Source organism: Camarhynchus parvulus, chromosome 18 (genome assembly GCF_901933205.1).
Source record: "Camarhynchus parvulus chromosome 18, STF_HiC, whole genome shotgun sequence".
NCBI lineage: Eukaryota > Metazoa > Chordata > Aves > Passeriformes > Thraupidae > Camarhynchus > Camarhynchus parvulus.
The window spans coordinates 4,696,193-4,723,909 of NC_044588.1; the positions used below are offsets into that span (position 1 = coordinate 4,696,193).

At 52.3% G+C, this 27,717-nt stretch overlaps 1 protein-coding gene across 1 annotated transcript in view; it reads right to left on the reverse strand.

Annotated features, from left to right (window-relative positions):
• Positions 1–1,408: 1,408 nt before the first annotated feature.
• SLC39A11 (solute carrier family 39 member 11) overlaps positions 1,409–27,717 on the reverse strand; it is an 82,288-nt gene continuing 55,979 nt past the window's right edge. The window contains 4 exon segments of the mRNA XM_030962045.1: positions 1,409–2,797; positions 3,327–3,485; positions 4,718–4,816; positions 18,903–18,972. Coding sequence (XP_030817905.1) covers positions 2,719–2,797; positions 3,327–3,485; positions 4,718–4,816; positions 18,903–18,972 — 407 coding nt within the window. The 3' untranslated portion in view covers positions 1,409–2,718.

Genomic DNA, 27,717 nt, shown 5'->3' on the forward strand with positions numbered 1-27,717 from the left:
AAGAGAAGAGAAGAGAAGAGAAGAGAAGAGAAGAGAAGAGAAGAGAAGAGAAGAGAAGAGAAGAGAAGAGAAGAGAAGAGAAGAGAAGAGAAGAGAAGAGAAGAGAGAAAAAGAAAAGAAAAGAAAAGAAAAGAAAAGAAAAGAAAAGAAAAGAAAAGAAAAGAAAAGAAAAGAAAAGAAAAGAAAAGAAAAGAAAAGAAAAGAGAAAATATTTATTTGGAGGGTTTAAAGTTTTAGCTGGAGAGGGGTCACAGTTTAGGTTTCCCTCCAACCACTGCAAGAATTTATCATGATTTTAAGACCAAACTAAGGAATCTAAAGGTTTTACTGAAAAATTAGTGGGAGGAGGGAGAGATCCCCAGCTAAAATTTGATATTTTGCTTGTGAGCAGCTCACAGGACATTTCAAACCCCTCCAAAGGCTGAGTCTCCCAGGATCCCAAATCCCTCTCCAGCCATGGGATAACTTCCCCCAGAGCACCTCTCCCTGTCCCAGGCCCTGGCTGGCTCTTTCTATCCCCTCTGCTCCCAAATTCCACTTTTCCATGGCCATTTCTTGTCCACAGAAATGGAACTTCAGGCCCTGTGGCAGCTTCCCCTCACACCAAAGAATGGGGAGATCATTTCATTTTCTTCCAGGGAACAAACAGAAAAAAAGGGATTTTCCTCTGGGATTTCTGCCTGCTCCTTCCCAGGGCTCCATCCCCATCTGGCCTGGCTGCATCCAGGCAGGATGAAATGCTTTTTGTGGCATTATCTCCCAGAAATCTGATTACAAGGCTGCCTCCACCTCTCTAATGGGTTTGGTTTTTTTTGTACCCGCTGGCACCACACGCCAGGAATTAAAGCAGGAAACATCCCTGGCAGGCTGGAGAACCCCAAGCCGTGGACATCCCAGAGGATTTGAAGGTTTTTGAGCTGGAAGCAGAGGGATCAGAGCTTTCCAGAGCCTCCAGTGTGGGTGGAATTAGGGAGAGCAGTGGGAATGGGGCTCTGCAAGGGCTGTGGCAGATCCCTTCCCTGTCCTGCCCTGGCATGCAGGGACAGCTCTCACCTTTTCCAAGAGAAGGGCCTGACACCCCCTGCTTATCCTGCTAAAGGCTGAATTCCCGAATTTCCCCTGTGCCTGGAGGGACCCAGCTCAGCCCCACAGTTCCAGGGATGCACACCCAGGGTGAAACTGCCTCTCCTTGGCTTTTCCCTTCTTTTCCCAGCCCCAAGGAAGCTTTTCCATCCCCCATCGCCAAGGAAGCCTTCCCAGCCAAGAGAGGACCTTGGAAAGCCAGGAACAGTGAGGCTGGAGGAAGGAAACCCAGCAGAGTGGAGGGAGGAGGATCCAATCCGTGGATTTATGGCATGGAAACGACTCGGTGCAAACTCCATTTCCCATTTATTGAAAGCAATCACAGTTAAAAGGTCAAATCCATCAGCAAACAGGAGCTTTGGATCATCCAGCGGGACACACAAAGGAAATCTATCCAAAAAAAAAAACCAAGGACTGAACCAAATGGAGAGCTCAGTTTATTCCAGCCCGTTCCCTTTGGCTCCGGTGGGACCAAAGGGGGATCCAGGACATGGCAGCCCCAATTCCAGAGGGACTGAGCAGCAGGAGCAGCCAGGTGATCCAGGTAATCCCACAGCAGGGTTTAGGGAAGCCCTGTGTGCTGGAGATCGGAGCGAGGGGGAGCTGGGATTCGCAGCATCCTCCCAAGCCTGGGCACGGGGATGGGCAGGAGTCACCCCTCAGCCTGCTCAACCCAGGGCTGAGGATCAATCCTCACTGCTCAGGAGGAGCCATTCCACAAGAAATGCGTGGGAAGCATCAGGAGAAGAGGCAGGAATGGCCATGCATGGTTGTGGCTCTCCAGTGGGATAATTAATTCATCCTGAGGGGTTAATTAATCCATTCATCCCGGAATGCTCCTGCCCTTCCTGCAGGGGAAGGGTGAGCAGGAGAACCCTGGCTTGGCCCTCCAGGGAGTTCTGATCGCTGGAAGCAGCAGCTGAAATCCAGAATCCCTTGGGAAGCCCAGACACCTCCACATGGAATTGCCTGGAGAACTCAAATCCTCCTTTCCTGGGGTTTTATTCCCATAGAAAACCCCGGAGAATTGGACACAGCACATTGGAGCAGTGCTCCTCTGAGACACATTTAGGAAAAAAATGACATTTCCCTCTTGCAGAGATCCCAAGAAAATTCACCTTTATTTGCCTGGACTACCTCCATGCATCCAAACCAATTCCCTGCAGTGTTCCTGAGGGGCAGCAGGATGTGGAGGACCTGAGATCCCATGGCTCATCACAGTCCTAATGCCTTCAACCTTCCCAAAAAAGGGTGCAATTCCACACTCCATAAGGAGATTACTCCATTTCAAGACCCCAGACCAGCCTCCACACGGGACAGGGAATTCCCAACCTCTGACAGAACAGAGAGGATCAAAATCCCAAATGCCTTTCCCTGGAGAAACCAGCCCAGCGTCATCCAACGCCCCTCCCAGGAGGAAAACCAAACCAGGATCTGGGAGGACCCACCCGTATTTGTGCTTGGAAACCATCGCCAGGAACTCAGAGGGGAGGGGGAGATACAAAATCAGAGGAAATCAACACCAAACCAGATCCCAAAATTCTATGTACAGATCCAGTCCCGGGCCAAGGCGTGTGCGGCTCCGGTCCCGCGGCGCGGGGCTCTGCTGTGTCCTCCTGGGAATGCAGCTCTGCCCTAGCCCAGCCCCACATCCAGGGACATCATCACCACAAAGCCCAGGATGGAGGTCCAGGATGCCAACTTCCCGTTGCCGCTGCAGGGAGAGGGGAATGCTGGAGCGGGGAATGCTGGAGCAGGGAATGAATGTTGGAGCGGGGAATGCTGGAGCGGGGAATGCTGGAGCAGGGAATGCTGGAGCGGGGAATGTTGGAGCAGGGAATGCTGGAGCGGGGAATGTTGGAGCGGGGAATGCTGGAGCGGGGAATGTTGGAGCAGGGAATGCTGGAGCGGGGAATGCTGCTCGTGTCCCATCCCAGCCCCGATGCTCCCGAGCCCCCCTGCCCACGGGGGCCATTCCCTGGCATGGGGAGGGAGCACAGCAATCCTTTGGCTGCATCCTGACCCCCCCAGGATCCCAAACCCCATCTCCATGGGATAACTTTCCCCTTTTCTCTCAGTTTGCTCCCTGGAGGATTCCCAGCCCCTCCATCCAGAGCCCATCTCCACTTTGCAGCCTTGCCTGGGTGTTTAAATCCCCTCTGCTCCCAAACTCCCCCTTTGCCACGGACCCTCCTTGTTCCCAGGGGTAACTGGGACCCTCCCACAGGTGAGGGGGGTCTCACCTGGTCTGTGCCTCGGGAATGATGTCGTCCATCACCACGTAGACCATGGCTCCAGCAGCGAACCCCAGCGCGTAGGGCAGGAGCGGCTCCGCCAGCACCACGGCCAAGGCGCCCAGGAGCCCGGCCAGGGGCTCCACCATCCCACTCAGCTGCCCATACCTGCCAGAAGAACAGCCACAACATCCCTGGAGAGCTGCAGCGGGGCTGGCCCAGCCATCCCAAAGGGATCAGGGGGCTCACGTCTCCCCATCCCCGCTGCGCCCCATTCCCGGCGCCCTGGAAGGGTCAGACACTGCCACACCTGGCCAAGGCACCTGCATTATGGGAACAGGACATTACAGTTTTGACAATTTCCCAGCTAAATTTTTCAGGCAGGATCTAATTCCTGCCCCCAGCAGCTCTGTGGGATTTGGGGATCCAGCTCCCAGGCAGAGGGAACGTTTCCAATCAGCACAGCTCAGTCCCAAAGAGGACACCTGGCCCCAGCCTCAGGCAGGATAAAGCCACGTCCTGCCCGCTCCTTTTCTTTCGCACCCCTCTGGACCATGGGAAATCCCTTCCCAGCAGCAGCAATCCTGCTGCAAGTCCCAGCACTGAAGGAGGTGGGTGGGAGGAAAGGAAAACAAAACTTTTGGAGCAGTTTGGGAGCCTCCGCCGCCCTCCATGCATCACCCAGAGCAGGGCAGGGGCAGGAAGGCAGCCCCTGCTCCCAGGGTTTGTGCCCTTGGCTTTTGCACCTCAGGGAGAAGGGGAAAAAAGAGAAGTGGGGTTGAAATGCAGCCTGAAGGGAAAGAAAAGTGAGGTGATGTAAAAATTAAATAATAATAATAATAATAATAATAATAATAATAATAATAATAATAATAATAATAATAATAAAGGAGTGCAGGATCTGGAGCTCAGCACAGCACTGACATGGGATGTGGTGATTGCTGGGATCAGGGATTCATCCCCTGGAATGTGGTGATGGTTGGGATCAGGGATTCATCTCTGGGATGTGGTGATTGCTGGGATCGGGGATTCAGCCCTGGCATGTGATGATTGCTGGGATCAGGGATTGATCCCTGGGATGTGGTGATTGCTGGGATCAGGGATGCATCCCTCCAGCATCCCCTGGCATGTGATGGTTGATCAGGGATGCATCCCTGGCATGTGATGGTTGATCAGGGATGCATCCCCGGGATCCAGGGGCTGGGATCTGAGCCTGGAGGCTGTGGAAGGAGCAGGGCAGTGCTGGAGAGCTGCAGCACCCCCAGCACCAGAGGGAACACAGCGGATCCCGAGCAATCCCATCCCAAGGGCTCCATCCCCAGTGGAGCTGCGCAGGGGTGGGGGGATCAGAGGCAGGAGGGGCTGCTGGAGGAGGCTCCTTTCCCTGGAGCAGAGCTCACCAGAAAGCTTTCCAGGTGGAAAACCCAGCGCCACGCAGGGGCAGGCTGACAGCCAGGCCCTCTGGGAAGTTCTGGATCCCAATCCCAATGGCTAAATTCCTTAAAAAAGCACAAATAGATCAATTTGTTTACGTTGGGGGCAAAGCTCAGCCTGGGATAGGCTGCTGGGAAAAAGGGACGTGACTGGGGATTCAGTGCAAGAGCTCCCAGCCCCGGTGCCCAAATTTAACAGGATCCCAGCAAATTCCATCCCCCAACAGCTGCAGAGCTTCCAGCACCAGCCCATGGAGCAGCAGGGAGCAGAAGGAGGAGAGGAGACTTGTCCTGGGAGGGTCCTGGAGGGATTCCAGCCCGAGGATTCCCGGGAGCTGCAGCATTCCCAGGGCTGGCACTGGAGCAGCCCAGGTTTGAGGTTCCTCCCTCCTGGGGGCTTTGCCAGAGGGACCCCAACAGCCACAGGGCTTCGCTTTCCCTCTTTTCTTGCTTTCCTTCTTTTTTTGCTTTCCCTCCTTTTTTTGTTTTCCCTCTTTTTTGCTTTCCCTCTTTTTTTGCTTTTCCTCTTTTTTTGCTTTTCCTCTTTTTTTTGCTTTCCCTCTTTTTTGCTTTTCCTCTTTTTTTGCTTTCCCTCTTTTTTTGCTTTCTGTCTTTTTTAGCTTTCCCCTTTTCTTGCTTCCCCTCTCTTCTTGCTTTCCCTCTTTTTTTGCTTTCCCTCTTTTTTGCTTTCCCTCTTTTTCTTGCTTTCCCTCTTTTTTGCTTTTCCTCTATTTTTGCTTTTCCTCTATTTTTACTTTCTCTCTTTTTTTTTTTTGCTTTCCCTCTTTCCCACCACCTTGCATCCCATGGAAAGGGAACCCTTGGAACTTCCAGGGTCACACTCAGCAGCGGGGAGAAGCAGGGCTGCGCATCAGTCGGGGAATCCCAGAATCCCGGAATGCTTTGGGTGGGAAAGGGATTTTAAATCCCATCCCATTCCACCCCCTTGGCACGGCAGGGACACCTCCAGCTGTCCCAGGTGCTCCCAGCCCTGCCCAGCCTGGCCTTGGGCACTGCCAGGGATCCAGGGGCAGCCCCAGCTGCTCTGGCAATCCCATCCCAGGGCCTGCCCACCCTGCCAGGGAAGGATTTTGTCCTCACCATTCCCTGGGCAGCTCCTGTTGGGTTTGGCTGGCACATCCGCCTCCCTCCCTTGCAGCTCTGCAGGGGTTTGGGATTTTGGGGGAACGTTTCAGGCACCAAGCAGGGCTCCCCAGGCTCCCCACACATCCCTGGGAGCCTCTCTGCAGCTTTGCTGGGCTCTGTTGGTGGCACTGGGGGACACCAAGAGTGGGACCTCCCCAGCAGGGAGGTGTTGGGCTCTGAGGGGTCTCCAGAGAGATCCCAGAGCCTCTCCCAGCTCAGCTCCTGCTCTGCCAACAGCTGCCAGCTCCCCTTCCTCACCCCCTCGTTTCCTATGAGTAAAATAAGCCCGGTGAGAAAAAACCTCTCAGGGCTGTGTAAACTTCTCCCAGGGTTTACAGAGGAGGGGAGGGGAAGGGGGAGAGGCTCTGGGCTTCCCCGGGCACGACAGGCCAGTACAATCACAAACATTATTCCAGCAAAGACAGGGAGCACGGAGGGGGAGAACCATCCCTGCTGCAAAACACTGCAGCCGCTGTCTGGGCTCTGGGGTGGTTTTTTTCCTCCTCCTTCCCTGGCTCAGCACAAAGCAGCTATTGCTGCTCCTGGCCACGACAAACGAGCCGGGAGGGAGCTGTGAATGGCGGGGTCTGTGTGGGAAGGGTGGGGAGCTCCCCCCCATCCCGATCCCACCGGGAAGTGGGACCCCCACGCTGACCCCGAGGGGCAGGAGGAAGGGATGGAGCGGGGGGAGAGCCGGGAGGAGCCCATCAGGGGTTTGGCCCTGCCCTCTTCCTGCTCTCCTTCCCACACACCCCCCAGGGCAATCCATGTGGGCTTCCCAAAACCAGGAAATCCCCAAAACCAGGAATAACCCAAGGACAATCCATGTGGGTTTCCCAAAATGAGGAACAACCCCAGCACAATCCATGTGGGCTTCCCAAAACCAGGAAATCCCCAAAACCAGGAACAACCCCAGGACAATCCATGTGGGCTCCCCAAAACCAGGAACTCCCCAAAACCAGGCTCCCCAAAACCAGGAATAACCCAAGGACAATCCATGTGGGTTTCCCAAAATGAGGAACAACCACAGGACAATCCATGTGGGCTCCCCAAAACCAGGCTCCCCAAAACCAGGAACAACCGCTGGACAATCCACCTGGGCTTCCCAAAGCAGGAACCAGTCCCAGCCCTACAGCTGGGGCTGCAATGGATGCCCAGCCCAGGGCAGGATTTGATCCCTTTTCCCAGGAAATGTGGGTGTTCCCAGGGTGTTCCCAAGGTGCAGCCTCAGTGTGGGACAGACCAGAGCAGAGGCCACCAGAGACACCTCTGGCCCTGCTCGTGGAGCCCCTTGGGGCAGGAGGGACCTGCTGGGCCCAGCACCACGCTGGGAACGTCCCCAGTGACACCTCCTGGCCCCCAGACCCGCCCTGCTCCCACAGGCATCTGCTCAGCAGGCCCCAATCCCCAGGGACCACACGTTCCCTCCCTCCAGGGACATCCCAGGGCCAGGTGAGCCCCTCCAGGGACATCCCAGGGCCTGGTGAGCCCCACCAGGGACATCCCAGGGCCAGGTGAGCCCCCCCCAAGGACACTGATCCCCCGGGCACGAGGAGAGCTCCGTGCCAGCCTGGGAACACCTGAACATTCCTAATGCCTTCCTCGGGTCACCACCCCAAGAGGGCCACCCCTGTTCCGGCCAGGAGAAGGAAAAGGGATTCACCCGCAGTGCTGCAAACAAACCCATCCCAAGGGATATCCCATAGGGATGGGACTGTCCTGGAGATGAGAGCATACCCAAGGGATACTCAGTCCCAAGGGATACCCCATCCCAAGGGATACTCCCATTCCAAAGGATACTCCCATTCCAAAGGATACTCCCATTCCAAAGGATAGCCCATCCCAAGGGATAGCCCATCTCCAGGGATACCCCATCCCAAAGGATACTCCCGTCCCAAGGGATACTCCATCCCAAACGATACTCCATGCCAAGGAACATTCCCATCCTGAGGGATACTCCATGCCAAGGGATATCCTGTCCCCAGGGATATCCCATCCCAAGGGATACTCCATCCCAAGGGACACTCCCATTCTGAGGGATATCCCATCCTATGGGATACTCAGTCCCAAAGGATGCTCCATCCCAAGGGATAGCACAACCCAAGGGATACTCCATCTCAAGGGATACTACGTCCCAAGGGATATCCTGTCCCAAGAGATAGTCCCATCCCGAGGGACACTCCATCCCAAGAGACACGCCATCCCAAGGGATACTCCATCCCGAGGGACACTCCATCCCAGGGACACTCCATCCCAGGGGACACTCCATCCCAAGGCACATTCCATCCCAAGGGACACTCCATCCCAAGGGACACTCCATCCCAAGGGACACTCCATCCCAGGGACACTCCCATCCCAGGGACACTCCCATCCCCAGGGCGGGCTCAGCTCACACCTTCCCCCGCAGCAGCCCCGGGGCGAGCAGGAGCAATCAAAGCCGCATTGTGTCATTGTGTCCAGGGGAACAAAGGCGCCTTTTGACGGCAATAGGTGCGGATTCTTGGAAGGCTTCCCCCGGCCGCTGCTGCGAGGGAATACATTGTTAAAAGCACAGCACAGAGCCACGGCCCGGCCCCGGGGGACACGGGGGACACGGGGGACACGGCCACGAGCCAACACGAAAACCCGTGGGGTGAAGGGTTTGGGGTCTCCAAAGAGAGGAGGAGAAGAAAGGCGGGGTAAGGGGTACAAAGGTGGGGGACTCAGATCCCATCTGCTCGGATTTTTGCCACCCCCGCAGGTGCCCAAGGATGTGGCACTCGGTGCTCTGGGCTGGTGACAAGGTGGGGATCAGGCACAGGTTGGGCTGCGTGACCTTGGAGAGCTTTTCCAACCTCGGTGATCCTGGGATTCTGTGGATGGGGCAGCTGGGTCCAGCTGGACAACCTGCAGCTCATCCCCAACCTACAAACCTCAGCTGGTCCCACATCCAGGGAGAATCCCACCAGACTCTGCCTGGGGATGTGCCACAGTGTCCCCAGGCTCTGTCACCAGCACGGGAATGTCACAGAAATGTCACCTGGGTGACTCCTCCACGTGGCTACAACAGCCTCGGTGTCCTTGGAAGCACCCAGGACCCAACACGCACTGGATGTGTTGCCTTTCCCAGCTCTGCCTCAACTTCCCCGTCTGTAAAATCAGGGTGGTGGCAGCCACGTCCTCCAGAACTGCCCCAAACCCGGTCACAGAACCCCCAGAGCTCTGCCCTGGCTTTGGCTCATCCTGCCATGCAGCAGAGCCCAGTTTTGGGGAAGAAAAGGTGAATCCATGCCCTGCTGGTGGGGTTCCCCCATGGAACAGCTCTGTGTCCCCCCGGAACATCCCGGGCTGGAGCTCCTACCCCCCTCTGCTGCCAACTGCTCCGGCACCACGCTGAGAAACTCCAAGTTCACTTGCAAAAAAAAAAAAAAGTTGGCATCTCTGCATATTTGCAAGGTCAAGGCACAGAAAGCCTTCTATAAGCCTAAAGCCTTGTTTTCAAGGGCCTATTCTTTGAGGGAGTGATTATGAAAGCAGGCTACATATTCTTAACAAGCCCCTTTTCACTCGGGCTCTCAGTTCCCCGCAGTGGAGAATGTGCATGTGTATTCTTGCATGGCAGCCCTTCCATACTGTTGGGATTGTTATCGGGCCCTGAAAGGCCCGATTGTTTGGGGTTGCTGCGATTACATCACGGCTGCCCCCGGGCCGCCCGCCGAGGTGTTTGATCAGGGCTGCAGGTGGGAAGGAGCTCACGGGGCCCTTTCCCCAGACCTGCCCTACCTGTTAGACCCTGCTCCAAACAGCTGCTTCCCTGTTAAAGCCTGTTAAACCCTGTTCTACACAGCTGCTCCCCAGTTAAACCCTGTTCTATACACCCAGCTGCTCCTTCCCTGTTCTCCCCAGTTAAACCCTGTTCCACACAGCTGCTCCTCTGTTAGACGCTGTTCTACACATGGTTTAACACACAGCTTCTCCTTCCCTCTGCTCTCATGTTAAACCCTGTTCCACAGAGCTGCTCCTCTGTTAAACCCTGCTCCACACAGGGTTTAACACCCAGCTTCTCTTTCCTTGTTCTCCCCAGTTAAACCCTGTTCCACACAGCTGCTCCTTCCCCGTTCTCCCCAATTAGACCCTGTTCCACAGAGCTGCTCCTTTTCCCTCTTAAACCCTGCTCCACAGAGCTGCTTCCCTGTTAGACCCTGTTCTCCACAGGGTTTAACACCCAGCTCTCTTTCCTTGTTCTCCCCAGTTAAACCCTGCTCCACAAAGCTGCTCCTTCCCTGTTCTCCCCTGCTCCACAGAGCTGCTCCTTCTCTCTGCTCCTTCCCTGCTCTCCCCTGTCCCACAGAGGATTTAACACACAGCTTCTCCTTCCCTCTGATCTCCTGTTAAACCCTGTTCCACAGAGCTGCACCTCTGTTAGACCCTGCTCCATACAGGGTTTAACACCCAGCTTCTCCTTCCCTGTCAAACCGTGTTCCACCGAGCTGCTCCCTTGTTAAACCCTGTTCCACACAGCTGCTCCTTCTCTCTGCACCCCTCTTAAACCCTGTTCCACAGAGCTGTTCCTTCCCTGTTAGACCCTGTTCTACACAGCTGCTCCTTCCCTGTTCTCCCCTGCTCCCCCCTGTTTTACACAGGGTTTAACACACAGCTGCTCCTTCCTTCTGCTCCCCTGTTAGACCCTGTTCCACACAGCTGCTCCTCTGTTAGACCCTGTTCTAAACAGCTTCCCCTTCCCTCTGCTCCCTTCTTAAACCCTGTTCCACACAGCTGCTCCCCAGTTAAACCCTGTTCCACACAGCTCTCCTTTCCTGCTCTCCCCTCTTAGACCCTGTTCCACACAGGGTTTAACACACAGCTGCTCCTTCCCTGTTCTCCCCAGTTAAACCCTGTTCCAAACAGCTGCTCCTTCCTTCTGCTCCCCAGTTAAACCCTGTTCCACACAGCTGCTCCCCAGTTAAACCCTGTTCTACAGAGCTGCTCCTTCCTTCTGCTCCCCAGTTAAACCCTGTTCCACACAGCTGCTCCTTCCTTCTGCTCCCCAGTTAAACCCTGTTCCACACAGCTGCTCCCCAGTTAAACCCTGTTCTACAGAGCTGCTCCTCTGCTCCCCAGTTAAACCCTGCTCCACACAGCTTCTCCTTCCCTGCTCTCCACTGTTAAACCCTGTTCCTTCCTTCTGCTCCCCAGTTAAACCCTGTTCCACACAGCTGCTCCTTCCCTCTGCCCCCTGTTAAACCCTCTTCTGTCACCATCACATTTTCTGAAAAATCCCTTTGGATTTCGCTCTTGGGAGGCTGAGAAGCCTCAGAGAAAAAGGAAAACAATAATTATCTCATTTGCTTCTGCTGTGTTTTGCTGCTTCGGAATTTGGTTTGGACATTGTTTACCCACAGGTGATTGTTTCATTGGTTTTTGCTGTGAATTGTTTTGACTCAATGGCCAATCAGGGCCAAGCTGTGTCAGACTCGAAAAGAGAGTCACAAGTTTCCATTATTATCTTTTTAGCCTTCTGTCTGTATCCTTTCTGTATTCTTTAGTATAGTTCAGTACAGCATTCTTTAATATAATATAGATCATAAAATAATAAATCAGCCTTCTGAGAACACGGAGCCAGATTCATCATTCCCTCCCTGTGATGGGGGCCTCAGAAAATATCACAGTGTTCCACAGAGCTGCTCCTTCCCTGTTCTTTCCTGTAAAACCCCGTTCCATCCAGCTGCTCCTTCCCTGTTCTTTCCTGTAAAACCCCGTTCCGTCCAGCTGCTCCTTCCCTGTTCTTTCCTGTAAAACCCCGTTCCATCCAGCTGCTCCTTCCCTGTTCTCCCCATCCTCCCCCTCAGCAGAGTGGCCCCAATGTCCCCCAGATGATGTCCCCCAGGCCACCCCGTTAAATTTCAGCTTTCATATTGATAATGCCTTAAATTTGAGCTGTTGTATTTCCCAGACTCTGCGCGGCGTTGGTTTATAACTCTGAATTTCACATGAAGGGTCAGCAGTTCTCCTCACAGCTCAGTCACACACAACAATCAATTTCCAGCCCCAGAACCAGGGACACCGCTGCAGCTTCAGTTTTTACATATTCATAGCGGGCCAGCCTTAAATAAAACGGGATTTAACGAGGTGGCTGCATTGATCTGGGATAGGGACATACAGAACTTTATAAAGGTTATTAAAATTCAATTTTTTTAAAATTAAACACCCACAGAAGCTGGGTGGTCTAAAAGCAGGGCTGGGACTGTGGGGCACATATAAAAATTCCCAATTAATGTTTATGGCTCCATGCAGAAAACATCAATCCTCTCCTTTTTGTCTGGATATTCAAACTGGGAGCACATTTCAATTAAAAATCGTTTGGTGTGCCTGAAATCTCAGTGGGAGGGACATTTTGGGGTGGGGGAATGGTGGAAGGGGTGGGTTTTAGGGATTTATTGCCTGGATCACACATTCCTCACAGAAAATAAAAGGGGAGCAGGATGAGGGAGGTTGACAAACCTGATTTTCCTTCCTGGAAAGAACCCGCAGGGAATCAAAGCCTGGCTGAATTTAGAAATAAAAATAGGGATGGGGGTAAAAAGAGGGATGTGTGATAAACCAGGGATGTGTGATAAACCCAGAATTAATGCCAAAATCAGGGATGTGTGATAAAACCAGGGATTAATGCCAAAATCAGGGATTCAAAATGAGGATTTATCCCTGATAACTCAGGGATGTGAGATAAACCCAGGGATGTGTGATAACCCAGGGATGTGTGTGATAACCCAGGGATGTGTGATAAAACCCAGGGATGTGTGATAAACCCAGGGATGTGTGATAAACCCAGGGATGTGTGATAAACCCAGGGATGTGTGATAAACCCAGGGATGTGTGATAAACCCAGGGATGTGTGATAAACCCAGGGATGTGTGAGATAACCCAGGGATGTGTGATAACCCAGGGATGTGTGAGATAACCCAGGGATGTGATAACCCAGGGATGTGTGATAACCCAGGGATGTGTGTGATAACCCAGGGATGTGTGTGATAACCCAGGGATGTGTGAGATAACCCAGGGATGTGTGAGATAACCCAGGGATGGATTTCCCTCCCCCTCTCTCAGCCCAGGTGCAGCTCAGGACCTCCCCCCTCACTTTGGGCTCCCCAAGCCCCCCGAGCTGAGCTGGGATCACCCTAGGGCCAGCCCACCCCCAGCAGCCCTGCAGGCACCTCCCAGGTCCCCAGTGAACATCCCCCAGGCCAGGCTAATTAAAAGGTGATTAATGAGCATCTTCCCCCTGTTTTGGACCCAGGGCTGGGCTTTGCTCTGCTGCCTTTCCCTGGGATCCAGGAAAGGTGGGGAGGGGCAGATTTGGGGTTTGGGAGGGGCAGATTTGGGAGATGCTGATTTAGGATTTGGGAGATGCTGATTTGGGATTTGGGAGATGCGGGTTTGGGATTTGGGAGATGCAGATTTGGGAGGTGCTGATTTAGGATTTGGGAGATGCTGATTGAGGATTTGGGAGATGCTGATTTGGGATTTGGGAGATGCAGGTTTGGGATTTGGGAGGTGCTGATTTAGGATTTGGGAGATGCAGATTTGGGATTTGGGAGGTGCTGATTTAGGATTTGGGAGATGCTGATTTGGGATTTGGGAGATGCTGATTTAGGATTTGGGAGGGGCAGATTTGGGATTTGGGAGGTGCAGATTCAGGATTTGGGAGATGCAGATTTGGGATTTGGGAGATGCTGATTTAGGATTTGGGAGGGGCAGATTCAGGATTTGGGAGATGCTGATTTAGGATTTGGGAGGGGCAGATTTGGGATTTGGGAGGTGCCAATTTGGGAGATGCAGATTTGGGATTTGGGAGGTGCACGTTTAGGATTTGGGAGGTGCTGATTTCAGCTCTGGGGGGATTTTCCTGGAGCTGTTCCTGGGTCTGACAGAGGAGGATCCAGCCCCACCTGAGGATCTTTGCTCTCTCTGGATCCATCCCCAGCAGAGCCAGATCTGTGAGAGTGAGAGGGAAAACCCCACAGTGTCCTGTGCCACAATGATTCCCATTCATCCCCAGAAAACACAGCAGAACATTTTTGCCTGGTTTCAATCTCCCCACATTAATCAAACCTTTTTCTTCCCTTTTTTTTTCTTTTTTCTTTCCTTTCCCCCCGTTTTTTTTCTTTTTCTTTTCCCTTTTTTTTTTTTTTTTCTCTTTTTTCCCTTTTTTTTTTTTTTTTTTTTTCCTTTCCCCCTTTTTTTCTTTTTCCTTTTTTTTTTTTTTTTTTTCTTTTTCCCCTTTTTTTTTTCTTTTTCTTTTTTCTTTTTTTCTTTTCTTTTTTTTTTTTTTTTCTTTTTTTTTTTTTTTTTTTTTTTTTTCTTTTTTTTTTTTTTTCCCTTTTTTTCTTTTTTTTTTTCCTTTTTTTTCCTTTTCTTTTTTCCTCTTTTTTTCCCCCTTTTTTCTTTTTCTTTTTCCTTTTTTTTTTCCTTTTCTTTTTTCCTTTTTTTTTCCCCTTTTTTTCCTTTTCTTTTTCCTCTTTTTTTTCCTTTTCTTTTTCCTCTTTTTTTCCCTTTTTTTTCTCTTTTTTGCCCCTTTTCCCCCTTTTTTTTCCCCCTTTTTGCCATTTTTCCCCCTTTTTTTCCCTTTTTTTCCCCAGCCTGAGAGGCACAGCGTGGGAGGCACAGGCTGTCCCACGGAACAACATTTCCCAAGCCCTGCTCAAAGTCTGCCCTGCGAGCCCAGGGCTCCTCTGCTGTCTGTTCCACCAGAGCTGGACAGGAAACAACCCGTGGGCACAGCACATCCAAACGGGGCCAGCACTGCCAGCATGAATGGAAACCATTGTGCTGGGCTGGAGGGAACATCCCCAGCACCATCCAGGGGCGGAATATTTCTGTTTCCATCAATCCCAGCAGAGATTTCAGGCAGGAAATTGAGGATGGGCGTGGACGGTGCATGGGAACCCAGGGCAGGCTGAGCTGGGCACCCCCAGGTTAAATCTGCTCCGTCATAAAACTGAATTTCTCCTTCCCTGCACCCACAGAGAGCCAGGATCAGCCCTGGAGCAAACCTGCTCCGATTGGAAATGTGAAGGATTTTTAGGAAAAAATCCTCAGGAAGCAGCAAAGCTCTGTAGGAATCAGATTTGGCTTTTGTGTGCTTGCACAGGGATGAGCTGCAGACAGAAACAGATTTGGGATTTGGGAGGGGCAGATTTGGGAGATGCTGATTTAGGATTTGGGAGATGCAGATTCAGGATTTGGGAGATGCAGATTCGGGATTTGGGAGATGCAGATTCGGGATTTGGGAGACGCTGATTTAGGATTTGGGAGATGCAGATTCAGGATTTGGGAGATGCAGATTCGGGATTTGGGAGACGCTGATTTAGGATTTGGGAGGGGAAGATTCAGGGTTTAGGAGGGGCAGATTCAGGATTTGGGAGGTGCTGATTTGGGAGATGTGGATTCAGGATTTGAGACATGCTGATTTGGAATTTGGGAGATGCAGATTCAGGATTTGGGAGATGCAGATGTGGGGTTTGGGAGATGCTGATTTAGGATTTGGGAGGGGAAGATTTGGGATTTGGGAGATGCTGATTTGGGATTTGGGAGATGCAGATTCAGGAGCAGGAGTGCCAGGACTCAGGGATACCAGGATGCCAAGAAGACCAGGAGCCTTCCCTGCCACCAATTCTGGAATTCCGTGGATTTGGGAGATGCAGATTTGGGATTTGGGAGGTGCAAATTTAGGATTTGGGAGATGCAGATTCAGGATTTGGGAAGAGCAGATTTAGGATTTGGGAGGGGCAGATTTGGGAGATGCAGATTCAGGATTTGGGAAGAGCAGATTTGGGATTTGGGAGGGGCAGATTTGGGAGATGCAGATTCAGGATTTGGGAGGGGCAGATTTAGGATTTGCCTGTCCCCTGAGTGTCCCCTCCTGTCCCCTTTCCAATCCCGCCCGTGCCGCTCCCAGCAGCCCCAGCCCCATCTGGTTCCTGTCTCAGCAGCCACCCAGGGAGGGTCAGGATCCCTCCCCGCGGTTCAGGAGGAGCCAGAGCAGCTTTTCCAAGCCACGGCTGCCCTTCCCTTTACCTTCCTGCCTGGAAGGCGGCCAGGGGCAGCTCCTGCCTTCCCCATTCCCCATTCCCAGAGGGAACCTTCCCCTGCTGGGCGCTCCCGCCCTGCCTGGCACTGCCCTGGCACTGTCCCCCCTCCTGTCCCCTCAGCACTTTGTCCTGAGCTGTTCCCACCTCTGGAAACTCCCAACATTCCCAGCCCTGCGGGGAGCGGGGCAGGGGCAGCGGGGATGGGAACAGCTCAGCCCCATGGAAAACTCCCCAAAAGGGGCACCTGCCACTGCCCCAGCTGCTCCAAACCCCATCCAAACCCCATTCCAGGGATGGGGCAGCCACAGCTTCCCTGGGAATTCCATCCCAGCCCCTCACAGGGAACAATTCCTTCCCAGTATCCCACCCAACCCTGCCCTCTGGCACTGGGGAGCTCTTCCCATTCCCATTCCCAACCCTATTCCCCTTCCCATCCTCCCCATTCTGGTTCCCATTCCCATTCCCATCCCTGTACCATTCCCATTCCCATTCTCATTCCTGTTCCCATTCTCATTCCCAATCCCTGGTTCCCATTCCCATCCCCATTCTGGTTCCCATTCCCATTCCCATCCCCATTCTGGTTCCCATTCCCATTCCCATTCTCATTCCCAATCCCTGGTTCCCGTTCCCAATCCTATTCTGGTTCCCATTCCCATCCCCATTCTGGTTCCCATTCCCGTTCCCATTCCCATTCCCACTCCCATTCCCATTCCCATTCCCATTCCCAGCCTCTCGGTGCGTTCTCCCCACGTGTGAAAATCCCGGCCGGGGGCTCTGACGCAGCCGCAGCTCCCGGAGGATCCCGGAGGATCCCGGAGGACGCCGGGCGCAGGAGCGGAGCCGAACACCCGGTGGCGGCAAAGAAACGCGCAGGAGAATCCCGGGAAGGGCCGGGAGGGGAATCCCGGGATGGAGAGGGAATCCCAGGATCCTGGGTGATGGACAGGATGGGAATCCTGGGGTCCTGGATGAGCTGGGATGATGGGCAGGGTGGGAATGTCGGGATCCTGGGCAGGATAGAGAATGCCAGGATCCTGGATGATGGGCAGGAACGAGAACCTCGGGATCCTGGGCAGGGTGGGAATCCCGGGATCCTGGATGAGCTGGGATGATGGGCAGGATGGGGAATCCTGGGATTTGGGATGAGCTCAGATGATGGGCAGGATGGGGAATCCCAGGATCCTGGGCAGGATGGGGAATCCCAGCAGCCTCCCAGGTCCCAGGCATTCCCAGGATGCCTGAGCTGATCCAGCACATCAAAAATCTCCTTTTGTTGCAGCTCTGCTGGCTTTGTGAAGAGCCTTTTACTGAGGGGAACAGGGAGTAAAGCTGGAGGATCCTGCTCTTTATTCCCAAGGAGTAAAGCTGGAGGATCCTGCTCTTTATTCCCAGGGAGTAAAGCTGGACGATCCTGCTCTTCTCCCTGGGGTCTGGGATGGGACAGGGAATGGGAATGGAAGGTTTGGGATGTGCCTTTGTGGGACACAGCTTGAGCCTGGACACAGAAAGGGCTGGACAGCCTGGATGGACCCAAAATCAGCCTGGATGGACCCAAAATGATCTGTGGGACCCCACAGATCCCTCAGCAGGAATCATGGAATGCTTTGGGATGGAAGGGACCTCAGAGATAACCCAGGGACCTCTCCCAAGCTGCTCCAGCCTGGCCTGGGACCCCGCAGGGACCCGGGGCCCTCCCCACCCTCACAGGGAGGAATTTCTCCCCAGAGCCGATCCCGTTCTCCTCGGGAGCCAGAACAGCCCGTGCGAATTCCAGGGGAAAGCCGAGCCCAGGCAGAGCCTGGCAGGAGCTGCCGTGCGCAGGGCGGCCGCCGAGAGGAGCCAGCAGCTCCTGCAAAGCGCCGGCAGCTCCTGCAGCCCCGCTCCGGCTTCATCATCCCTCCCTCCCGTTCCTCCTGGTTTATTTTCCTTTCCTCCCATTCCTCCGGCTTCATCATCCCTTCCTCCCGTTCCTCCTGGTTTATTTTCCCGTCCTCCCATTCCTCCGGGTTCATCATCCCTTCCTCCCGTTTCTCCAGCTCTGCTCCAGGTCTATTATCCTTTCCTCCCATTTTTTCCCAGCTCCACTCCAGGTTTGTTCTCCCTTTCTCCTGTTTCTCCAGGTCAATTATCCCTTCCTCCCATTTCTCCAGAATTATCATCCTTTCCTCTCATTTCTCCAGGTTTATTTTCCCTTCCTCCTGTTTCTCCAGATTTATCATGCCTTCCTCTTGTTTCTCCAGCTCTGCCCCGAGTTTATTATCCTTTCCTCCTATTTTTTCTAGCTCCACTTCAGGTTTATTTCCCCTTCCTCCCCTTTCTCCAGGTCCATTATCCTTTCCTCTCATTTCTCCAGATTTATTTTCCCTTCCTCCCATTTCTCCAGCTCCACTCCAGATTTATCATCCCTTCCTCTTGCTCTCCAGCTCTGCTCCAGGTCCATTATCCTTTCCTCCTGTTTCTCCAGGTCAGTTATCCCTTCCTCCTGTTTCTCCAGTTTTATTTCCCTTCCTCCCATTTCTCCAGGTCCATTATCCTTTCCTCCCGTTTCTCCAGCTCTGTCCCGAGTTTATTATCCTTTCCTCCCATTTTTCCCAGCTCCACTCCAGGTTTATTTTCCCTTTAACAGCACAAGGGAGGGGATGGACACCCCAAAACCCCTGGGTGCCCGTGCTGAGGGCCAGCAGCACCCCTGGGACACTCAGCTGTCTCTCCCCAGCGATTCCAGAGAGGCAAAAACCACAGAGCAGCACAGAGACCTCTTCCCACAGAGTGAGGAAAACGCAGCAGCACCAGGAATTCCTGCCACTCCTTTGCCACCCTCTGTGCTTCCAGGCAGGTCCCATCAATCCACGGATCCCAAACCCCCCAGCAGGGGCCAGCGTGGGACAGCCAAGCTCCCGGAGGCAAGGCAACCCACAAAAAGCAGCATCAGCTCTTACCTGGCGCTCTGGAATGTGGCAGACTGGGATTTCCCGACAGCTCCAAAGCCAACTCCCACTGCCAGGCCCTCTGAAACAGCCGGGAAAAACCAGTAAGGACCAGTAAGGACCAGTAAGGACCAGTAAAGGTGCAGGCAGCCCTGCGTGGTGCTGTTCACAGGGGTCCCAGGACCAGGGAAGAGATGAGAATCTTGACTCCATGTTTCTGAAGGCTGATTTATTATTTGATGATATGTATGATATTAAAAGGAAATTATCTGCTAAAACTATACTAAAAGAATAGAAGAAAGGATTTCATCAGGGAAAGGGGAGGGAGGGAGGGAGGGAGGGAGGGAGGGAGGGAGGGAGGGAGGGAGGGAGGGGAGGGAGGGAAGGGAAGGGAAGGGAAGGGAAGGGAAGGGAAGGGAAGGGGAAGGGAAGGGAAGGGAAGGGAAGGAAAGGAAAGGAAAGAAAGGAAAGGAAAGGAAAGGAAAGGAAAGGAAAGGAAAGGAAAGGAAAGGAAAGGAAAGGAAAGGAAAGGAAAGGAAAGGAAAGGAAAGGAAAGGAAAGGAAAGGAAAGGAAAGGAAAGGAAAGGAAAGGAAAAGAATGATAATAAAATCTTGTGACCCTCAGAGAGTCCAAGACAGCCGGACTGTGATTGGCCATTAATTAAAAACAACCACATGAGACCAATCAAAGATGCACCCGTTGCATCCCACAGCAGCAGATAATTCTTGTTTTTCTTTTCCTCCGAGGCTTCCCAGCTCCTCAGGAGAATTCCACCCAGCACTGCCCACCCCAGACCCAGCACAGGGAGAAGGTTTTTCCCCCCTTGGTTTAAAATCTCCATTTTGGGGGTTTAAAATCTCCATTTTGGGGGTTTAAAATCCCCGTTTTTGGGGTTTTTTTTGCAGCCTGGTGGCCTTGTTCCCCTCCCAGCAAGGACAGGCTCCACAGCACAAGGAAACCCAAATTCCACCAGAAAATGTCTACCTTGCAGATTATTGTATATTACAGCTAATCCCATAATTTTAAATACAGTTAATCCCATAATTTTAAATACAGTTAATCCCATAATTTTAAATACAGTTTAATCCCATAAACCCCAAGGAAAACAGGTGAAAAGTCTTCCCAGAAAAAAACCCCAAAAACTGATTTTCAGAAAGCACCAAAGACTCGGTATTTTTTTCCCTTTGGTTTAAAATCTCCATTTTTGGGGTTTAAAACCCTCATTTGAGAGTTTAAAATCCCCATTTTTAGGGGTTTAAAATCTCCATTTTGGGGGGTTTTGAATCCTCATTTTTGGGGTTTAAAATCCCCATTTTGGGGGTTTAAAATCTCCAGTTTTGGGGGTTTTGAATCCTCATTTTTGGGGTTTAAAACCTCCAGTTTTGGGGGTTTTAAAACCCCATTTTTAGGGTTTAAAAATCCCTGGTTTTGGGGCTTAAAATGCCCATTTAGGGGGTTTAAAAATCCCCATTTTTGGAGTTTAAAATTCCCATTTTTAGGGTTTAAAACCCCCATTTTGGAAGTTTTAAATCCCCATTTTTGGGATTTAAAACCATCATTTTTGGGGTTTAAAATCCCTGTTTTGGAGGTTTAAATCCCTCCCCTTTTGGGATTTGAAATCCCCAGTTTTGGGGTTTAAAATCCCCAGTTTTGGGGGTTTAAAATTCCCTCTTTTTTTTGTTTTTTGAAACCCCCTTTTTTGGGGTTTCAAACCCCCAGTTTTGGGGTTTAAAATCCCCATTTTTTTTGTTTAAAACCCCATTTTTTGGGGCTTAAAATCCCCATTTTTTTGGTTTAAAACCCCAATTTTTGGGGTTAAAAATCCCCATTTTTGAGGTTTAAAACCCCATTTTTTGGGTTTAAAACCCCAATTTTTGGGGTTTAAAATCCCAATTTTTTGGGGTTTAAACCCCCCATTTTTAGGGTGGGCAATTCAGAGGACAGAACCAAACCTGGCGGGATTTTGCAGCGCGCACGGAGGGGCTCAGGTGAGCATCCCAGCAGGTGGGAAGGGAGCCCTGGGTGAGTTTTTGTGGCCCTGAGAGTTCCCGGTTGCCTTGGAAACGGCAGGAAAAGCAGCAAAGCCCGGGATAAGCACAACATCCCCATCCCCGAGCCACAGCCGAGCACTGGCAGCTCCTCAGAGCCCGGAGCCAAGGACAGGGCAAGGAGATCCCCAAAATCCCAAAAAATCGGCCCTAAAAATCCCCCAGTGGGCTCCAGCTCCGGGCAGGGGCTCAGAGAACTGGGGCACAGCTCTGGAAAGGATCCTGGGGAGATCCAGAATCTGCCTGGGTGGACCCAAAATGAGGAAAATCCCATCAGCTTGGGATGTGAAAGGAAAGGATCCACATCCCCCTTCCCACACACTTCCCAAATCCTGCAGGGTCTGCACATCCCACAGCACAAAGAGTTCCCAAATCCTGCTCAGTGATCCCAAACCCTGTAGGACCTGCCCATTCCACAGCACAAACACTTTTCCAAATCCTGCAGGACCTGCACATCCCAAGCACCTGATTTTATAGAATTACACCTGATTTGAAAGAACTGCACCTGTTCTGAAAGAACTCCACCTAATTTTATAGAATTCCACCTCATTTTAAAATAATCCCACCTGATTTTAAAGATCTCCACCTGAATTTAAAGAACTCCCCCTGATTCATAGAACTCCATCTGATTTGAAAGAATTCCACCTGAATTTTTAATAAACTCAACTTTAAAGAACTCCACCTGAATTTAAAGAACTCCACCTGATTTGAAAGCACTCCACCTGATTTCATAGGATTCCACCTCATTTTAAAATAATTCCACCTGATCTTATAGAATCCCACCTGATTTTAAAGAATTCCCCCTGATTTTAAAATAATTCCACCTGATTTTTAGAATTCCACCTGAATTTAAAGAACTCCACCTGATTTTTAAAGAATCAGACCTGATTTGAAAGAATTCCACCTGATCTGAAAGCACTCCACCTGATTTTATAGAATTCCACCTCGTTTTAAAATAATTCCACCTGATTTTATAGAATCCCTCCTGATTTTTAAAGAACTCCACCTGAATTTAAAGAACTCCACCTGATTTGAAAGAATTCCACCTGAATTTTTAAAGAACTCTACTTGACTTTAAAGAACTCCATCTGAATTTAAAGAATTCCACCTGATTTGAAAGCACTCCACCTGATTTTTTAGAATTCCACCTCATTTTAAAATAATTCCACCCGATCTTATAAAACATTTTTATTTTAAAATAATTCCACTGATTTTAAAACTCCACTCTCCACCTGATTTTTTAGAATTCCACCTATGAACTCCACCTGATTTCCTTTTAAAATAATTCCACCTGATCTTATAGAATCCCTCCTGATTTTTAAAGAATTCCCCCTGATTTAAAATGATTATTTAAAGAACTCCACCTGATTTGAAAGAATTCCACCTGAATTTTTTAAAGAACTCTATTTGCTTTAAAGAACTCCATTGACTGATTTTACTATTTAGAACTCATTTATCCACCTGAATTTTTGATTTTTAAAGAACTGAACTCCACCTGAATTTAAAGAACTCCATTTGATTTTTAAAGAACTCCACCTGAATTTAAAGAACTGCACCTGAATTTAAAGAACTCCATTTAAAAAAAACAATTTGATTTTTAAAGAATTAGACCTGATTTGAAAGAATTCCATCTCTTTTAAAATAATTCCACCTGATCTTCTAGAATTCCACCTGATTTTCAAAGAATCCCCCCTGATTTTTAAGGAATTCAAGCAGCTGCCCAGCACCCCCAAGCTCCTCCATCCTGGAACTGCTTCTGTGGAAGCCCAGAACTCTTTCCCAAATTCCCAGAGCCTGGCCCTGCTGCAGCTGAGCTCTCCTGACCCCACAGCACCTGGATCCATCAGAGATATTTAAAGTTTCATTCCCAGCACAGAAATGCTTTCTCAGGCCGCTGCTCAGGGAGTTTTAATGTGACAGAGCTGAGCTCTGGTGGGGACAGGGCAGGGAGGCAGCTCCCACATGAATATTTCAGTGGAATATTTCATCCCAGCTGCTGGAAATCCTGGATTTCATTGCCTTTTTGTCACCTTGCCGGCTGTGCTGCTGACAAACTCTGCTGTGTTGTCAGTGGCTGCCTCCGAATGAGGCGGTGACAGATGAGCTGGTGGCAGGGGGACATCAGGGACCCCCCTGTCCCCTCCTCCCCGCCCTGGAAAATGTGGAATTTCCTCCAGCTGCATGGGGAGCCCTGAGGGAGCTGGGCTGGGGCCATGGAGCCAAACCCAGCCTGGGAGCAGCAGCCAGGGCTGGGGATGGCACCTGAGCCCTGAGAGTGTCACCTGTGTCCTTCACTGAGGACATCACCCAAACCTGGCACCTTCATCTCTCACCTGAGAATGTCACCTGAGCCCTGGGGATGTCACCTTGTCACCTGTGTCCTTCTCCTGAGGACATCACCCAAACCTGGGCATGTCACCTGAGCCCTGAGAATGTCACCTGTGTCCTTCACTGAGAGCATCACCCAAACCTGGGTATGGCACCTTCACCTCTCACCTGAGAATGTCACCTGAGCGCTGGGGATGTCACCTGAGCCCTGAGAGTGTCCCCTGTGTCCCTCACTGAGAGCATCACCCACAGCTGAGGATGTCACCTGAGCCCTGAGAATGTCACCTGTGTCCTTCACAGCCATGGTTGGGGATGTCACCTGTGTCCTTCACCTGAGCGCAGCTCCCAAACCTGAGAATGTCACCTGAGCCCTGGGGATGTCACCTGGGTCCTTCACTGAGAGCAGCAGCCATGGCTGGGGATGGCACCTGGGTCCTGAGAATGTCACCTGTGTCCTTCACAAAAAAATGTCACCTGCATCCTTCAGCTGAGAGCATCGCCCACAGCTGGGGATGGCACCTGAGCCCTGGGGATGGCACCTGTGTCCCTCACTGAGAGCAGCAACCACATCTGGCACCTTCATCTCTCACCTGAGAATGTCACCTGAGCGCTGGGGATGTCACCTTGTCACGTGTGTCCTTCTCCTGAGGACATCACCCAAACCTGGGGATGGCACCTGAGCGCTGGGGACGTCACGTCACCTGTGTCCCTCACAGGATCCCTGGCCACTCTGGAATTCCCCCAGAGCTGCCAGGGGCAGCCAATCCCAGCTGGATTTTCTCTCCAGAGCAGAAACACTGGGAAAAATCCAGGGATGTTCCAATGTGCAGCCGTTCCCTCAAATCCCACGGAATTGCTGCTCCATCCCCTCAAATCCTATGGAATTGCTGCTCCAATCCATGGAATTGCTGCTCCATCCCCTCAAATCCTATGGAATTGCTGCTCCATTCCATGGAATTGCTGCTCCATTCCCTCAAATCCCATGGAATTGCTGCTCCATCCCATGGAATTGCTGCTCCATTCCATGGAATCCCATGGAATTGCTGCTCCATTCCATGGAATTGCTGCTCCATTCCCTCAAATCCCATGGAATTGCTGCTCCATTCCATGAAATTTCTGCTCCATTCCCTCAAATCCCACGGAATTGCTGCTCCATCCCATGAAATCCCATGGAATTGCTGCTCCATCCCATGAAATCCCATGGAATTGCTGCTCCATTCCCTGCAGTCCCGTGGAATTGCTGCCCCAGGAGCCCCCTGCACCCACTGGCATCCCTTTCCTGCATCCCCCTGGGGATGCAAGGCTGCGGGGAAGCCTCTTCCTCCCCTTGCTCCTCCTCCTCGCCCTCCCAGCAGGAACGGGGTGCTGCAGGAGCAGGAGGGGCGCTGCAGTTCCAGGCAGCCCCGGACGAGGCTCAGATCGATGGGTGCAGCCCAAGCGGCTCCGCTGAGCCCCAGCAGGTTCCCAAAGCCTCGATAAAGCCGACCATTGGAAAGCAGCCCCCGCTCCAGCAGCCCCCAAACGAGTGTTCCCAGCTTTTTCCATGGGGCTGGGAGAACATTCCCATCGAGCCTCAGAGCCGCTGGTGATTGAGATGCAATGTGGCACTCACCGCCCTTCCCCAGGGAGGCCCAGCCCCGTCCCGCGAGGGGGAATCCAATCAATTTCTGCTAATGACAAAGCGAGCAGCCTGGAAATCACCTGCCTTCCCCGCAGGAACTGCAATCTGCGGGCACAGCACGGAGCCCGCGCCTGCACAGATCCCCCCGCAGCCCAAATCTGCTCCAGAGCCCCCTCAGTTCATCCTCAACCCCAAATCCAGCCCAAATCTGCTCCAGAGCCCCCTCAGTTCATCCCAACCCCAAATCCAGCCCAGAGCTGCTCCAGAACCCCCTCAGTTCATCCCAACCCCAAATCCAGCCCAAATCTGCTCCAGAACCCCCTCATTTCATCCCAACCCCAAATCCAGCCCAGAAGCTGCTCCACACCCCCTCATTCATCCCAACCCCAAATTCAGCCCAGAGCTGCTCCACAGCCCCCTGCTTTCATCCCCAACCCCAAATCCAGCCCAAATCCGCTCCACAGCCCCAAATCCAGCTCAAATCTGCTCCACAGCCCCCTCATTTCATCCCAGCCCCAAATACAGCCCCGGAGCTGCTCCACAGCCCCCTCATTTCATCCCAGCTCCTCTTGGCCCCGGGACGGCTCCTACAGGCCCTGCCTTCATCCCGAACCCCAATGCGGGGTCACCCAAATGTGCTCCAGAACCCCTCATCACCCCCCCAAATCCAGCCAGGAGCCACCGAACCCCCTCATTTCGGGCGTACCGGAAATCCAGCCCAGGAGCTGCTCAACCCCTATTTCACAACCCCAAATCCAGCCCTGGAGCTGCTCCAGAACTCCTTGAGCGTACCTCAAATCGGTCCTGGATTTGGTAAACCTTGGGGGTCCTCATCCCCAACCCCAAATTCAGCCCAAATCTGCTCCACAGCCCCCCCAGTTCATCCCAACCCCAAATCCAGCCCAGATTTGCTCCAGAACCCTCTCATTTCAACCCCAGCCCGAGATTATCTCAGGAGCTGCTCCACAGCCCCTTCCCTTCATCCCAACCCCAACTATCCAGCCCAAATCTGCTCCAGAGCCCCCTCAGTTCATCCCAACCCCAAATCCAGCCCAGATCTGCTCCAGAACCCTCTCATTTCAACCCCAGCCCCAAATTCATCTGAGGATCTGCTCCAGAGCCCCAAATCCAGCCCAAATCTGCTCCACAGCCCCAAATCCAGCCCAGGAGCTGCTCCAGAACCCCCTCAGTTCATCCCAGCCCCAAATCCAGCCCAAATCTGCTCAGAAGCCTTGATTACATACCTAACCCCATATTCAGCCCAAAGCTGCGCACAATCCCTCCCTGCATCTTACTCCAAATAGCCCAACGCTCCAGAGCCGGCAGCCCCAACCCCAAATGAGTCAGTATCAGGGGTTCCTGCAGCCTTCCGCAATCAGGCAGCAGAGCTGGGGCCGGGGAGACAAGGATCCACGCCCCAAAAAAAAACAGGCCCCGGGGGGGGGGTGGTCCTGGGGGCCAAGGACCTGGGGGTCCTGGGGGCTCCCTGGGGGCCTGGGGGCCTGGGGCTCCTGGAGGGTGCTGGAAGGTCCTGGGAGGTCCAGTCTCGAAGGCCCTAAGGACCTGGAGGGTCTGGGAGGACCTGAGGGTACTGAATTCCAACAAGGTCTGGGGGTGCTCAGTCCTGAAGGTCCTGGGGCCCTAGAGGTCCTAAAAACCCTCAAGGGGGGTAAAGGGGGGCCTCAGGGGTTCTGGGGGCTGCAGGGCCCTGGGGGTCCTGGGGGTTCCCCATCCCTCCCCTTCCCACACAAAGGCAGGGCTGCTCAGCTCACCCCTCACTAATTGTTATTGGGCTCAGCAGGAACATTTTAATTAACAAGTCTTCAGCAACAGACCGAAGCTACAAAGCTACCCTTGGGGCTAAACAGGCCATGACTAAATACTAATTAAGTTCAACAAAGCGGGCGTATATGAATACCATATTAGGGCGCATCTCAGGTCCTGTCATTATCAATTCCTCCTTTCCATTGGCATGCCCGGCTTCGGGAGAAATGATCCAACCTTTCCCCAGCAACACCCGGGAATAACAATTCCAAGCTGCTCCAGCCTGCCAGGAGCTCAGGCCCCTACGGGGCTCAGGACCTAAAACAACTCCAACAAAGGGAGCTCATCCCCTTGGGGCTCCAGGACCCTAAAACAATTCCAAAAAGGGAGCTCATCCCTTTAGGGCTCCAGGTCCCTAAAACAATTCCAACAAAGGGAGCTCATCCCCTTGGGGCTCCAGGACCCTAAAACAATTCCAATAAAGGGAGCTCATCCCCTTTAGGGAATCTCCAGGACCCTAAAACAATTCCAACAAAGGGAGCTCATCCCCTTTAGGGCTCCAGGTACCCTAAAACAATTCCAATAAAGGGGAGCTCATCTCCCTTAGGGTTCCATGTCCCTAAAACAATTCCAACAAAGGAGAGCTCATCCCCTTCAGTGCTCCAAGCCCCTAAAACAACTCCAATAAAGGGAGCTCATTTCCTTTAGGGAATCTCCAGGTCCCTAAAACAATTCCAATAAAGGGAGCTCATTTCCTTTAGGGAATCTCCAAATCCCAAAACAATTCCAATACAAAGGGAGCTCATTTCCTTTAGGGAATCTCCAAATCCCAAAACAATTCCAATACAAAGGGAGCTCATTTCCTTTAGGGAATCTCCAGGTCCCTAAAACAATTCCAGTAAAGGGGAGCTCATCCCCAGACGAGCAGGAGGAACCCAGAGCCCCGCAGTGCTGCTCACCCGATTCCATGGCGGCCCCAATGATTGATTGCAGCCCAGGCTGGATTATTTCTCCGGGGAGGCGCCACCTGCCTGAGCCCTCCCGTGAGGGATGAAATCCAAATTC